Source organism: Plecotus auritus (genome assembly GCF_963455305.1).
Source record: "Plecotus auritus genome assembly, chromosome: 2".
NCBI lineage: Eukaryota > Metazoa > Chordata > Mammalia > Chiroptera > Vespertilionidae > Plecotus > Plecotus auritus.
The window spans coordinates 113300793-113316067 of record NC_137771.1 but is presented as its reverse complement, the minus strand read 5'-3'; the positions used below and the strand labels follow the sequence as shown (position 1 = coordinate 113316067).

Sequence of the window (15275 nt, the reverse complement as noted above, 5' to 3'; positions counted from 1 at the left end):
TACAGGAGGGGGCAGGGCAGCAAGCTGTGAGAGGGGGTGTGGGAGCTACAGGAGGGCAGGACAGTGGGCGGAGAGCTACTGGAGGGCGGCAGTGAGCTACTGGCAAGCTACTGGAGCATGGATTCGTGCACAGGGCTACTAGTATATATATATAAAAGCCTAAGCAAGCATTACAACCAAATGACCGGAACAACCCGTCGACCAGTCACTATGACATGCACTGACCACCAGGGGGCAGACGCTCAACGTAGGAGCTGCCCCCTGGTGGTCAGTGCATTCCCACAGCCAACCGCCCATAGCCTCTCTCCTAGGCCGGCCAACCTCCCACAGCTCCTTCCCCAGGCCAGCTGGCCAACCTCTCATGGCACCCTCTCCCCGCCCTCCAGCTGGCTGGCCAACTTCCCACAGTCCCTCCAGCTGGCCAACCTCCTGTGGTTCCTACCCCCTGCAGCCCCCCACCAATAGACCTCGATCACCGGCCAAGCCAAGGGACCCCACCTGTGCATGAATTCGTGCACTGGGCCTCTAGTACTTTTAGAATTGGAAGCACCTTTAGATACTTTTATTCTACCCATCACAACCTGTACCTGATGCTGTGCCTGCTAATGGTGTTGCACATGGTGGACGGTGGTGCTGAAAAGCAGATGTTCTGAGTTAATTTGGTTACTGTTCTACAACCTGTTTAGTTTAGGACAGTTGTTTGCTACAGTGAAATAAAAGCAGTTTTAGAGAGAGGTCCAAGAGAACTTGAATTTCAGATATGCCAATTACTTAAATTTGGACAATTTAACATCTTTGAGCCTCAGTGTTGTACACTGGGCAGAACAATAGCCCCTCGATTACTGGGGTATTTAAATGATATGTACAGCATTTACTATAGTAATTAACATACAGCCCTTTCTGTGCTTTGACTTTTTCATCTTTAAAATGGAGATATTAATAGCACCTATCTCTTGTCCTGACTGGTTTGGCTCAGTGGATAGAGCGTCGGTCTGCAGACTGAAGGGTCCCAGGTTTGATTCCGGTCAAGGGCATATACCTTGGTTGCGGGCACATCCCCAGTAGGGAGTGTGCAGGAGGCAGCTGAATCGATGTTTCTCTCTCGTTGATGTTTCTCTCTATCCCTCTCCCTCTCCCTTCCTTTCTGTAAAAAATCAATAAAATATATTTTAAAAAATAGCACCTATCTCATGGGATGATTGTTTTGTGGATTAAGTAGTAAGTAAACGTCATTTTCTTAGCACAGTGCCTAACAATTATTATAGTGCTCAATGGATATTAGCTATTGTTGTCAGATATCTTACTTTTTTTTTTTTTATCACTTCTATCATGTTTGTTTGTGTGTGTCCTTATATTTGAGTTGAATTTCCATCTCTTATCCTTGATGCTTTTGTGTAGTAAGCATTGTTTTGGTTTTTTTTCTGTGTGTGTATTTATGAGTTGGGTTTTGTAAATCAAAGCCTATAGGGGCAGCCTTTCAAGATTATAGTTACCCAGGATAGAGTAAAACAAATCAGTATTACAGCCTTAGTCCAGTGTATGGAATTTTTGTCCCACAGCATTATCCAGATTTTTTTCTGATTTCTCCAGTTTGACATGTGCATGTGTGTGTGTGTTTTATCAGCTATGTAGATTCCTGTATCCACCACCACAATTCAAATACGAAAGTTTTATTACCATAAAAAATTCTTTATAACCACACCTACCTCCTTCTCTTCTCTTCATCCCTAACCCTAGCAACCACTAATCTGTTCTCCATCTCTAGAACTGTCACTTCAAGAATATCATAGAAATAGATTCATACAGTATGGAACTTTTTAGGACTGGCTTTTTTCAACAACATTTACCTTGAGGTTCATACAAGTTGTGACATGTATCAATAGTTCATTCCTTTTTATGGTTGAATGATATGGATTCTTATGAAACTAATTTATTTGTATACAATTTTATTTTTTTTTAATCTCAAGACTAAACTTATATGAGAGCTTGCTCCCAGGAAGCTATCAAATTTATGTTTGTATATGTGTGTGATTTTATATATATGAACAATAATATCTTAATTTGACAATTCATGAAGGTGTGTAGTCTTGCCCTATGATGAGATGCAGGGGACACAAAAGTCTTAGGAAAGTATATAAAACACACCAGGAAAATCATCAGAACTTTCCCTTTAGTCTTTTAACAGATAATTTAATTTTGTGAATCTTGTTATTATTAAATATAAAGATCTTAGTTCTTCCCAAAGGAATACTGTAAAGATAATTAGCTGAAAGAGAGTATTGGACAACATTTAAAACCCTTTTTAAAATGGTTTTATATAGCCATAACACATTCTGTTGCTTCCCAACATACATTGTTCAGAATGCTTCTTTTCTGGTTTGTTTTCTTCTATAGTTGTTATGTCTAACATGTAAATCTAAGAAATTGGTTTGTTACTGTTTCTGTGTATTTTGCCATAAGATGTAAGACACCTAGATAAAACACATGATCTTTGCTAAAGCACATAAAGCAGCATGAGCATTAGCATGTTTATGCAGGTCCCCATGTCCCCAAGTTCTACGGGGTTGACTTGGAGCAGCCCAAAGAGATTCTACATATACAGCTGAGGACACCGAGCTTGGAGAACTGGCCATTATACAGTTAGTAACTTTGTCTCAGAGAGAATCATGACCTCATTTCTCAAGGCTGTTCATTGAAATACAAACCTAAAAAGTAGCCAGGTAAAGTGGAAGACAGTTTCTGAGTAACAATTCCCCAGTCCTCAAATGGATTAAGGATACATCTGGGTTTTGTGTATGTGTATTTATACATATGTAACATCCTCCCCTCTGTCATGCTTCACTTGCAGCTAGAGGTGCAGTGTCCTCCTGGCATCACCATTGGCTTTGTTATGGACCACTGGAACCTGTGCCGGGCGGTGTACAGCATCCAAAATGAGAAGAAAGAAAATGTGCTGAGCATCCGTGGGCCATGCTCAACCTATGGCTGTGGCTCAGATTCTGTGTTTGAGGTAAACAAATATAAAAATTATGTTTCTTCCATTTTTTCTGCGTGTACTAACAGATTTAAGAATGACTTGGTTTAGATCATTTTTCATGTGAATCAGTAAATTAGTATGAGGAGTTAACTGGTTGACATGTGATTTTCAAATTATTGTTAATGGATTGCTTAATGTTTTCTAAAATGTAAGATTTTTTAAAAATTATTTTAGTGTTTTGTAAAGATAAGAGAAACCATTAAAACATTAATCCTGAGAGTAAGTAGCCTGACATAAATCTATTTTATTCTTGGTTGTATTTAATTAACTGTTTTTTACCAAAGATTTCTAGGATCAGAAAATATGTCCTGAGGAATGAAAGTGCCCACCTTCTCACAGAACCTGTGGCCCCCGAAGCTATGCACATTGCTTATTTGCGGAATAGAAGTCTGTGTCCTCAGGAAACAGGACAATGCTGATAACATAGATAAAACTCATAGCTATAACATTTTGTCAGGAAAAAGAAAAATCCTTTTGTTTTTCTTTTTATCTCTATGGATACAAAATTATTGCTTATAATCCTATGAATCTGACAAAGGAGATGCCTAGAAATATTTCCTGAGCTTCTTGGAATTCTTTCTGAATGCCTTGTAATTCAGCAAGGCTCATCATCTAAAATTGCTCTTTCTAGTATTGCTCGTGACACCCAATAAACTTCCCTTAGTTCTCAATTTATCTTACCATGTCATCAAGCATTGCTTATTTTTTAAAAGACCATGTGGAGAAATAGAAAATATAGATAAGCCAGATTTCAGGGTCAGGAAGTGTGGGATCATTCTGATCACCGAAAGTCAGTGTCTGACTTTTTCCTCTGGCAAGTGCCAGTGTTCCCCTTATAGAAGCTGAAGTCCTTTGGGATCCTGGCATAATTTAAGAAGATTGATTTGTTTGGCACACATAAGTTTAAGTGATTATCTGGAGTTTGTGAAGTGCACAGAACCATGCCTCGTGTTTCCCTAGACTAGAAGAAATTCCCTTCTAATCCCTAATTCTCACCCTTTGCTATATGGAGAAGAACTTCAAAATAAGTTCAAGTCATACCACCCTAATAACTCATTTGAGGATGAAGAAAGAGCACTGGCCTGAGAAGTGTAAAATATACAGTATTAGTTACCATAAAGTCTAATTCTTGTCTTCCTAGGTCAAAGCCATCGATGGTGATTCTAACATCGGCAGTATTATTAGAAAGTGGAATGGTTTAATGTCAGCCATGGGCAATGCTGACCACTTTGACATTCACTTCCCATTAGACCTGGATGTGAAGATGAAAGCTATGATTTTTGGAGCTTGCTTCCTCATTGTAAGCCTTTTGCTTTTGAGTTATCTTGAGAGAATTATTCTTTCTGATAAGAAGCATTGTAGTAGAAAGGCAATAGCTTTGAAACTAGACCAAGTTCTGTCTCTACCACTTACTAGTTACATGTTTTATAAAGTGATTAGCACTTGCAAGCCTCAGTCTCCTCGTCTATCAAATAGAGATAAAAAATACTTATATTTTCAAGGTTATAAATGTTAACTACCATATGAATAAAGGGGCAAGAGAGTGCTTGGAAGGTATTAGGCATCCAATGGGATCATCATTGCATGTTATTGATTATTTTTACTACTTAAAAAAGCCTATCTGCCTTAGGTGGTTTGGCTCAGTGGATAGAGTGTCAGCCTTGGGGACTAAAGGGTCCCAGGTTCAATTCTGGTCAAGGACACATGCCCAGGTTTCAGGCTCGATCCCTAGTGTGGGGTGTGCAGGAGGCAGCTAATCAGTGATTCTCTCTCATCATTGGTATTTCTATCTCTCTCCCTCTCCCTTCCTCACTGAAATCAATATATATATATATATATACTAGAGGCCTGATGCATGAAATTCGTGCAAGAGTAGGCCTTCCTTTCCCCGGCTGCCGGCACCGGCTTCCCTCTGGCACCTGGAACCCAGGCTTCCCTCCAGCCGCTGGCAGGCACCCGGAACCCGGGCTCCCCTCACAGCCCCAACTTCGTCCGGCAGGTCATCCGGAAGGATGCTTTTATTATTATAAATAGATATTTTTTAAAGCCTATCCTGTGACTTCTTAATGAAATAAAATAACTCTAAAGCTGATGTCCTTTTCCTCTACCTCACTGTCTCTCTTGCAGTGTACTGCTTGGTGTTACACCATCCTTAGATTTATTAGGTGTAGTCCCCTTGCTGTATTTCTGACTAATTAGTGGTTAATAGTCATAAGTAAAGCATAGAAATAAAATTAATATTTACCCAAAATATCTCACTAATATATTGCAATTGGTATATTTAGCATATTTAATATTGATTATCAAGTTTTTCTTCCTTTAACAATAAAAATTTAATTAGTATCCCAAATGGAGAACGTATTGGCTATCAACAGTTTTAAGTATGTAATTGCTGCTCTTTATATTAAGTCCTCTTTATAAAGATTTATCAGATTTCTTAACTGGTCCAGGAGGATTGCCAGGTAAATTATTAAGGATAACATTTTATGCATTACATAAAATTATTTATGTATTTATATACATAATTCTCTCTCTCTCTCTTCCTCTCTCTTTCTCTCTTTTTTCCCAACTTTAGGACTTCATGTATTTTGAAAGATCACCACAACATTCATCAAGATAGATGGACACAGAAAATCAGCAGTTACGGTTTTTAAAAAGTTAGAAAAGTTGGATTGGGCTTACAGTCAACCCTCAATTATTTGCTTTTGCAGATTACTTTTATTTTATGTTAGCTCCGACAGGCAGCCTGAGAGTGTAAGAACACAGTCTAATGTGCATTTCAGTTGAGAATCTGTCTCGTTGTCTACTTGGTATACTAGGAGTTCATCCTGAAAAAGTTTTGACTCATTAACCAAGTAAATGTAGATATGATGAGCTGAAAAACACTTTAATATAAGATAGGCAGTGGTTGGCAAACTGCGGCTTGCGAGCCACCCGCGGTTTGCCGCTCTGTTGACTAATGAGTTTGCCGACCACTGATAAGAGATGACCCCAAAGTTACATCTAGATAACTTGTTTCACCTGCGAGTTTCACATGAAGGTCATATAATCACTTAATTTAGGACAGTGGTCGGCAAACTCATTAGTCAACAGAGCGGCAAACCATGGCTCGCGAGCCGCATGTGGCTCGCGAGCCACAATTTGCCGACCACTGAGGGAAAATGAATCCTAGAGTTCTCACATTAATAGTTAATGGTCATCAACATAATCTCTCACCAACGACAAATTTGACTCAAGGTGAAAAGAACGATATTCTTCATCTTTAAAAAAAAAACAAAAAGGAAGGCAGGCAGAAGTATTCTATTTTATTGTACAAGGAACATTTTACCTGTGCCAATGTATCAATGCCTCATTTTGCAAAATTTATAAAAGTTTCAATGGAAAACTTGATTTTATTATCAAACAAAACTTTTTTTATCATAAGGTTTATGTTTCCATGCCTGTCCCTTTGTTCATGGACAATCAGGAACTGCCTTATATGTGAAGACAAGGTCAGACCATCAGGAAAAAAGGTGACCAGGGTCACAGCTACTTTAGATCTCTTAGCAACTTAGAGACATCAGTGCCCTTATAAAAAGATTGTATTTAATACATTTAACCTCTTTTAGTCACAGATGCCTTATATATAAAATATTCTCAGCCAAATCTCTAAGATTGCCTATTGAACCTTTGTATCTCCTTTGATGTAACACAGAGGAGATAACTTTTTTCTTTCAAGATCCCTGATAAAAAATGTGCTGTTTGAATGTCAAGAGTTGGAGTTTTGTTTTCAAATTTTAAAATGTGACAGTTTGAGTAGCACTCTGTAAAAGCAAGAACTATAAATTTTGACCCTGCTTACTATTGCTTTGCTGCTTTTTAAGTAATAGATAAATTTGTATCTATGCAAAGATAATAAAACAATAAACTTTCTATAGATTATATAGGATAAGTACAGATTATATAAGATCAATGTAGTTAAAGTATAAATTGTACTTGTTTGTATTAACTAATTAACAACATGCTATGTCAATGACTACACTGTGATAAATCCACTTGCTTTTATTGCACTTTAACAGCCTATTTGGACATGTACTGTGTGTCTTTTTAACACAGCCAGTACATAGAATGGAATGTGTTCTTCTGTTTCTTATTAAAAAAAAATAATAATAAGCTGAGTGCTCTTAGGTTTGGTTTTCTGATATTAGGGCCTTTACCCACAATTCTTATTTGAAGTGAAAGAAAGCTGCCTAAGTTTTTAATTATATTCATCTTTTCATGGCAAAAATTGTCTACTCAGTTTCTTGTAATGTTCATTTTTATGCTTGATTGCTAGCTTTAAAAAAAAATGGAAAAACTGCTGCTTTCTAAAATACTAATTACCTTGTATTTGAAAATGCAGTTGTACTCTTACACATATATATTGTTCCTTATAATAATGTCTAACATTTTCTATAGAAAATAAAATTGTATTCAGAAAATTTATATAAACTTTTCATTTTTACTTGCTTATATCCCGTTTCAGGACCTGCTGTATAATACTAAAAAAAAAAAAAAATTATTTTTATCATATGACATTTTAAATTTTCTAAGTTTTTGTGGTATTAACTTGTATCTTACAGTTACTATAATTCCTCTTTCTTTAAGAAAGAATGTCATATTTTATACTACAGTTCATATTATTTCTTTCTTAATGATATTTTATTGTGTAAAATAGGTAAGATTAATTTTGAAAAGTATTCTCTGAAATGTGTTTTCTCTTCATATTGTTTTTTATTTTTAAATAAATATAACCTATACTAATAAAAGGGTAATATGCTAATTAGACCAGGAGACCTGCCAGATGTCCTTCGGACAAAGCCATGGTGGTGGGGCTGAGGCAGAGGCAGTTAGGGGTGATCAGGCCAGGAGGGGAGGTCAGTTGGGGGTGATCAGGCCAGCAGAGGGGCAGTTGGGGATGAGCAGGCCAGCATGGGGGGGCAGTTTGGGGCAAGCAGGCTGGCAGGGGGGCAGTTGGGAGCAAGCAGGCCGGCGGTGTGGGGGGCAGTTTGGGGCGAGCAGGCCAGCAGGGGGGCATTTGAGGGTGAGCAGGCTGGTAGGGGGGGCAGTTGGGGGTGAGCAGGCCAGCATGGGGGGCAGTTGGGAGTGATTAGGCTGGCGGGGGGGTAGTTGGGGGTGAGCAGGCTGGCGGGGGGGGCAATTGGGGGCAAGCAGGCTGGTGGAGGGGCAGTTGGGGGCAATCAGGCCGGCAGAAGGGCATTTAGGGGTGATCAGACTGCAAGGTGGGGCGCAGTTGGGGGCGATCAGGCCAGGAGGCAGAGCGGTTAGGGGCAATCAGGCAGGCAGGCAGGTGAGCGATTAGGAGCCAGCGGTCCCGGATTACGAGAGGGATGTTCGACTGCCTGTTGTGGGATCGGGCCTAAACCCACAGTCAGACATCCTCCAAGGGGTCCCAGATTGGAAAAGGTATAGGCCAGGCTGAGGGACACACCCTGCCATGCATGAATTTCATGCACCAGGCCACTAGTAGCTTATAATAAAATAGTTTTATTTTTGGACTTGTGATTAAGTCTTTGCTATAAACTGAATGTTTGTATTTTCTCGAAAATTTATGAATTAATTACCCCAATGTGATGGTATTTGGAGGTAGGCCCTTTGGAGGAGGGATAGGCCAGCACCTTGATCTTGGGCTTACTAGCCTCCAGAACTGTGAGAAATAAAAGGTTGTTGTTTAAGCCACCAATCTATAGTAGTTTTATAACAGCAGCCCAAATGGATTAAGGTAGTAATTTGGTACTGAGAAAGGAGGTGCTGCTATAAAAAATACCCACATGAGGATGATACGTGGTAGAAAGTTTTATTTGCATGGAATTATATCCCTTGATTTTCAAAGTCCCATTTCCTATCAGATCTGGAAAATGTGCAGCTGGGGATTCAGCAGAGCTAAAAGCAAAGCCAGTGTCCAGTGTTTCCATTCTATGGTGGAGTTGAGTCCAGCAGGGTATCAGACTAATTTTAATTCATCAGTCTCTTGTGTGTGGGGTCCACATGGCTGTGGGCCATGTGGGTAAATGCAGGGTAGCACACCACCTACAATAAGAGGGCCAAGAGAGAGAACTCCCTTTCTTAGGAGCTTATGTATCTCAGATTTCCCACCCTTGCAGTGACCAAGAGTATTCTGGCCAATGACCTGCTCCCACGTGTGACTGACAGATAATCAGCTTCCCTTCATCATTTAGAACTTATTGGGCATGCATCTATTCTTTCTTTGTCCAGTCCCTTCCCCTGGAATCTGTGGCAAATAGACCTGTAGAGTGTCAAATGCTTTCTAGCACAAATGGCATGCCTATATTATCTGGCCTTTCCTTTGCTCCTTTTCTGTTATTTAATTAATAACTGAGTTAATTACAATGGTGTCAATTTTACCCTCCTCTCCACTATTTCCCCTTATCAATAATTACTTTATTGAGCGTCCATTAATTCATCGCTGAACTATTTCTGAAGACAGAGGGAAATGCAAAGGTAAAAAATACATAGCTGCTATTCTCAAGGATTCTCAGGCTAATGAATGAGATAGACTTTAAACAAAATACACATCTTTGAGGACCACAATGGACATGTGTATTCAATGGAATGTTGTAGGACAATAGAGGCCATGGTCACTAGCACCATCTCATGTGCTGTATAATATATTTCTGTCCTATTTAATCACACAGTCTAGGCCCAGGTAAACCTCCAGGAACTACTAAAGGGGAATAAAATGCATTTTTCAGTCTTATCTGAAAGTTGGATGCATAGTAAATACAATTGGAGGGTCAATTTAGCAAAATTTTATCAAGCCAAGTTGGGATAGTAATCATAGAACCCAGGAGAGTGGTACATGAACAGTGCTCAACCAACATTTGTGAAATGAATGACAAAATTTCTATGTGTATGACATTGTGCTAAGTGTTCAAGAAGACAAATGAAAAGGTATCCTCTATCCCTCAGTAAGGCTAAAGCAAGTAAGTATGTAATTGCAGCACAAAACTAAAGAATTTGTGCATAAAATAAAAATTATTTTGTTTCAAATGTATATTAACTCCCTCAACTGCATCATGAGATAACCATCAATACCATTTTTTAAAGGATATAACAACAAAATAGGTCCAGAGCCGTGGAGGCATGGAACAAACTGAAATCCCAGAGGGGAGGTGTGTGTGGGGGCATGGGGGGAGACAGGGAGAGATTAACCAAAGAATTTATATACATATATGTGTAACCAATGGATAGAGACAATAGTGTGGTGAAGGAGATAACCAAGATGGTGGTGAAGGTAAATGCCTATACTCACTGCCTCCCACAACCACATCAAAATTGCAACTAAAATGCAGAACAACCATCATTCAGTGCCACCTGAAAGCTGGCTGAATGGAGGTCCTACAACTAGATAAGTAAATAAGAAAGCACATTGAGATTGGTAGGAGGAGCAGAGGTGCAGACCGGACTGGACCAGCACCCACATGAGCCGCTTTTTTTTAAACAGGAGGGCAATCATCTCTGAAAAGGCCACCCATGAGGAGCAAGGGATCCTAGACCCATACCAGAACCCCAGCCCAGGCTCCCGACCTGGAAAAAAAAGTTCCCATGACCATGGACTATAAATACCAGCAGAAATTGTGGCTGAGAGACTCAGAGGCTGCCGGAGACCCAGGTGTTCCTCTTAAAGGGCCCATGCACAGACTTACATGGTCCAGCTTCCTCTGAGCTCCGGTGCCAGGGCTAGGCTAGGGTACCCAGACACATCCAAGGAGGAACTGGATTACCTGGCATTGGGTCAGGAACTCAGGAGTGGCTTTCTCAGAGACTGAGGTGCTCGCAAGGGTCATTGTCCCTGGGGTAGGACCTCCTCTGTCACAGGGCTGACTGGCAGCCATATCTGTTTACTCTGCCCCGATGACTCCCTGAGACCCCACCCAATTCAATTTTCAGCCCCACCCAACCTGTTTGCAGCAGCTTTTGCAGATGAATGGCATGTCTTTGCTCAGGCTAAAATCTCTCAAACAAGCTGCAGCTGGGTTGGTGTGCCCCAAACCTATCAAAAAGAGGCCCGAGACTCTGCACTAGCACAAGCCTGCTTTGCTTCACAGCTGGGCCTCCCACGGGCACCTTCAAGCCCAATACAAATAGCTCCTGCAGGGTGGCCCCAGGCAGTGGCTGACTTTGCACCTCCCCAGAGGCCCTAGAGCCAGGGTACCCAGTAGATAGCTTCAGACCATACCAGATTGCAATTCTACACATCCATAAGCGGCACACTCAAGAGGGAGACTCAGTGAGCACCAAAGCCCCCTGAAGAAAATCCTGTTCCATAGGGTATTTCCTGCATAGAAGCTCTCCCACTGTAGCTGCAGCTGGTCCTCACAGCCAATTGGCCCAGAGATGAATTTCTCCCAGTGACACAGCAATCAAGGCTCAACTACGTGCCCAGCTCAGGTGACTGGGGAGGCTGAGCCACTGGGCCCTACAGAACACCTACTACACAAGGCCACTCTACCAATTCCAGGAGACATAGCAGCTCTACCTAATACATAGAAACAAACACAAGGAAGCAGCCAAAATGGAAGAAATGAAAGCAAGCAAACTTTTGGATATGCAGTTCAAAACCATGGTTATAAGGTTACTCAAGGATCTTCATGAGGCTTTCAAGGATCTTAGGGAGAAAGTCAAAGACATGAAAAAGGACCAGTCAAAGATTAAGCATACAGTAACTGCAATAAAGAATAATTTATAGGTACTTAACAGTAGAGTGGAGGATTCTGCTAATCAAATAATGAGGTGGAATATGAGGAATCAAAAAATACCCAATTAGAAGAGCAAAACGAAAAAAGAATCCAAAAATATGAAGAAAGTGTAAGGAGCCTCTGGGACAACTTCAAGCTTACCAACAGTCACACTATGGGAGTGCCAGAAGAAGAGACAGAGCAAGATATTGAAAACCTATTTGAAGAAATAATGACAGAAAACTTGCCCCACCTGGTGAAAGAGATTTACCTGTTCAGGAAGCACAGAGGGTCCCAAACAAGAGGAACCCAAAGAGGCCCATGCCAAGACACATCATAATTAAAATGCCAAGGGTTAAAGACAAAGAATGTGAAAAGCAGCAAGAGAAAAGCAGTAAACTACAAGGGAGCACTCATACAACTGTCAGCTGATTGCTCAACAGAAACTTTGCAGAACACAAGGGAGAGGCAAGAAATATTCAAAGTGATGAATAGCAAGGACCTACAACCAGATTACCCATCAAAGCTCTCATTTAGAATTGAAAGTCAGATAAAGAGCTTCACAAACAAGAAAAAGCTAAAGGAATTCATCACCACCAAGCCAGTATTACATGAAATGTTGAAGAGTATTTTTGAAGAAGAAGAGGAAAAAGAAGAGGAGGAGGAGGGGAAGAAGAAGAAATATATAAACAATAAAAAGGCAATAAATACATATCTATCTACAATTGAATCTAAACATCAAAATAAACAAGAAATCTAATGAGCCAAATAAACTGGTGAATAAAATAGAATCAGAGGCATGGAGTATGGAACAAACCAATGAATCTCAGAGGGAAGTGGGGAGGGGGGTGGGAAGAGATTAACCAAAGATCTTACCTATGATCACAGAGATTAGCAGGGTGAAGGCTGGGGCAGGGTGGGAACCAGGTGGAGGAGGGTAATGGGGGGGGGTGAAGGAAGGGGGATATCTGTAATATAAAAAAGATTTTTAAAAAAAGCATTATAATTTTTATATTTAAAAACAAACAAAAGAATTTTAAAAGTATGTAATTGGTCATGTTACTTCTCAATATAAAAACATTGGGAAAGCCAAGGATATCATAGGATAAAATCTAGACTCTAACAGGGGTGGGCAAACTTTTTAACTCAAGGGCCACAATGGGTTCTTAAACTGGACCAGAGGGCCGGAACAAAAGCATGGATGGAGTGTTTGTGTGAACTAATATAAATTCAAAGTAAAGGAGCGGAGGGGAGAGCAAGAGAACCCTCCGCTCTTTAGGCTCCACAGGCCGGATAGAACAGCCGAATGGGCCGGATCCGGCCCGTGGGCCGTAGTTTGCCCACGGCTGCTCTAGCATAACAGAAGACCCTTCATCCGCTGACACTTGCTGGCTACACTTCTCAATTTCCGTGGTATCCTCATCTTTAAAATGGGAAATAGGGGGAAAAAATGGCGGCAGAATAGACAGACCTGTTCCGAGCCTTGTCCTGGAGTAGAAAGAACAACTGAGGGTCGCACGAGGAGTGTTTGTTGGCAAGTTAAGGGACAGCTGAAATACAGGAGAAGGTTGGGGACTGCTAGACGGGGTTCCCCTGACTTGCAGCCCCCACTGCGGCTGGGTCCCCTCCCAGAGCTGCGGGCTGGGACGTGGAGTCTGCGCCATCTTGAAAGGGAAAGTGGAGCTTATCAGAAGCCTGAAAATCCACAACTGCTGCACCCACCGAACAGCTGTGAGCCCCAGAACACTGGTCTCCAATTGGCGCAAACACGTGGATTCAGAGGAGCTCTACACTCCACCACGGAAAGGTCAGATTTCGCCTGGGATAAGGTGAGGTCTCTGGTCCCGGCGGGAGAGAGGAACGCGCTTTTGCAGGAGCTGGAGGACCAGGAAAGTCTGTGCCTAGAAAAATCCGTGGCTGTTGGGGCTGGCGTGATCCGTGAGTGTGGAAGGGGTTCCTCAGAGCTGCTAACAGAAGGGATCTCTAAAAAGCAACCCATTTTGATCTGACATGCAGGGACAGCCTAAGAATTTCAAAGGTGTGCCGGCTGCTTAGACTTGCGCGCAGACCCATTGTTCACAGACTTGGGCTTTTTCCTCTTCAAATCCTTGCTTCTGATGACTAAGCCCAATACATAGGATCACCCAGTTGGGGACACCATGGGAGACTGCAGGGGAAAGTGTTTTCTGGAACCTGGGGATCAGTGCGAGGAGTGACCATCGGAGAGCCAGCTCTGAGGCAGCCCACTTCCACAAACCGGTATTGAGTGCCACAGGGAAAGAAGATGTAAATACAGGCTAGAGAGGCCAAAGAGATCCAGAAATCAATCCAGAAACACTGCCACCCAGGGGCTGAATCACAAATTGACTCTTGTGTAATCAAAAATAAAGGAATACGAGAAATTAAGACACACTGCCTGCTTAAAACTCAGAACTGGCTTACAACACTGAGGAGCAGTGGAACGCAGGGAACTGCAATACTGTCCGGACTGAGAAACAGGCGTGCCAAACAGAACAATAGAGGAAGTGAATGACCTTCACTACTGCACATTTTTTTTTGTTTTATTTTCATTTTTTCCATCTTTTACTCAAGAAACTAATTTTTTTTCTTTTTTCCTCACTTGATTTTACCTTTTTAATTATTACATTTTTATTATCAATCAGTATCATTACTAATACTATTTTACCTTTTTTTTTAAAGTATCATTTTATTTTCTCTTTATTTTACTTTGGGATTAGTGTTCAACATTCTAATTTCATCTTTCCTTTAGCATTGTTTTACTCTATCTCAACTCTACCTTTATGTCATCACTTTCTTCCTAACCTTTCCCGTTTTGGTGTCCTGTTTAGCTTACCCCTTTCCTGCTTCAGATTTTCCCTATTCTTTCTGTTTACCCCCTGATAAAATTTCATCCTACTTATGTATCTAATTTACAATCCCCAGCTCCAAGTCCATACACACCACTCTCTTCACTGTCTTAACTATGCAAATATTGTTTTTCTCTCTGTCCTTTTGTTGTTGTTTGCTTGAATGTTGATTATATTGAATTTTTATGCTTTTTTGTGAGATTGTTTTGATTATTCTATTTTTTGTTTGTTTGTTTTTTTGTTTGCTTTGTTTTTGTTTGTTTTTTGCTTCTGTTTTCCCTTGCCTTGCTTGATATTAGTTGGTGTTGTAGTTTGTATTAATCCCCAGGTACTTGTTGCTGGCATTTGCTGGGATTAGTGGTTGTTCTATTGGAGTTTTCTCCCCATATATATAGTTTTTTCCCCTTTCTCTCTTAGTCTCTTTCTTGTCTCTCTTACTTTTTATTTCCTTTTCCCAATTTCATTATGACACTCCTTTTTTTTCTTTCTTTCTTTTTCCTCTACTTCTTTCTCTCCTATCCCTAATTTGCCTTTCTCTGGTGGTCACCTTTATTGGAGGTTATTAATATCGTGAATACATTTCTGTTCAGTGCCTTGTGTGTTGTACCTGGTTGTGTTGTATTTTGTGCCTTT

General features: G+C 40.7%; 1 protein-coding gene across 2 annotated transcripts in view; it reads left to right on the top strand.

The window, feature by feature from the left end:
- Positions 1-7500, top strand: part of PLSCR4 (phospholipid scramblase 4) — a 64785-nt gene extending 57285 nt beyond the window's left edge. The window contains exons 7-9 of one of the 2 annotated variants that reach the window (XM_080655957.1): positions 2849-3010; positions 4179-4337; positions 5613-7500. In XM_080655957.1, coding sequence (XP_080512083.1) covers positions 2849-3010; positions 4179-4337; positions 5613-5657 — 366 coding nt within the window. In that variant the 3' untranslated portion in view covers positions 5658-7500. The remainder of the gene's footprint in view (positions 1-2848; positions 3011-4178; positions 4338-5612) is intronic. The other variant, XM_080655956.1, reaches the window with a different exon arrangement.
- Positions 7501-15275: the final 7775 nt, after the last annotated feature.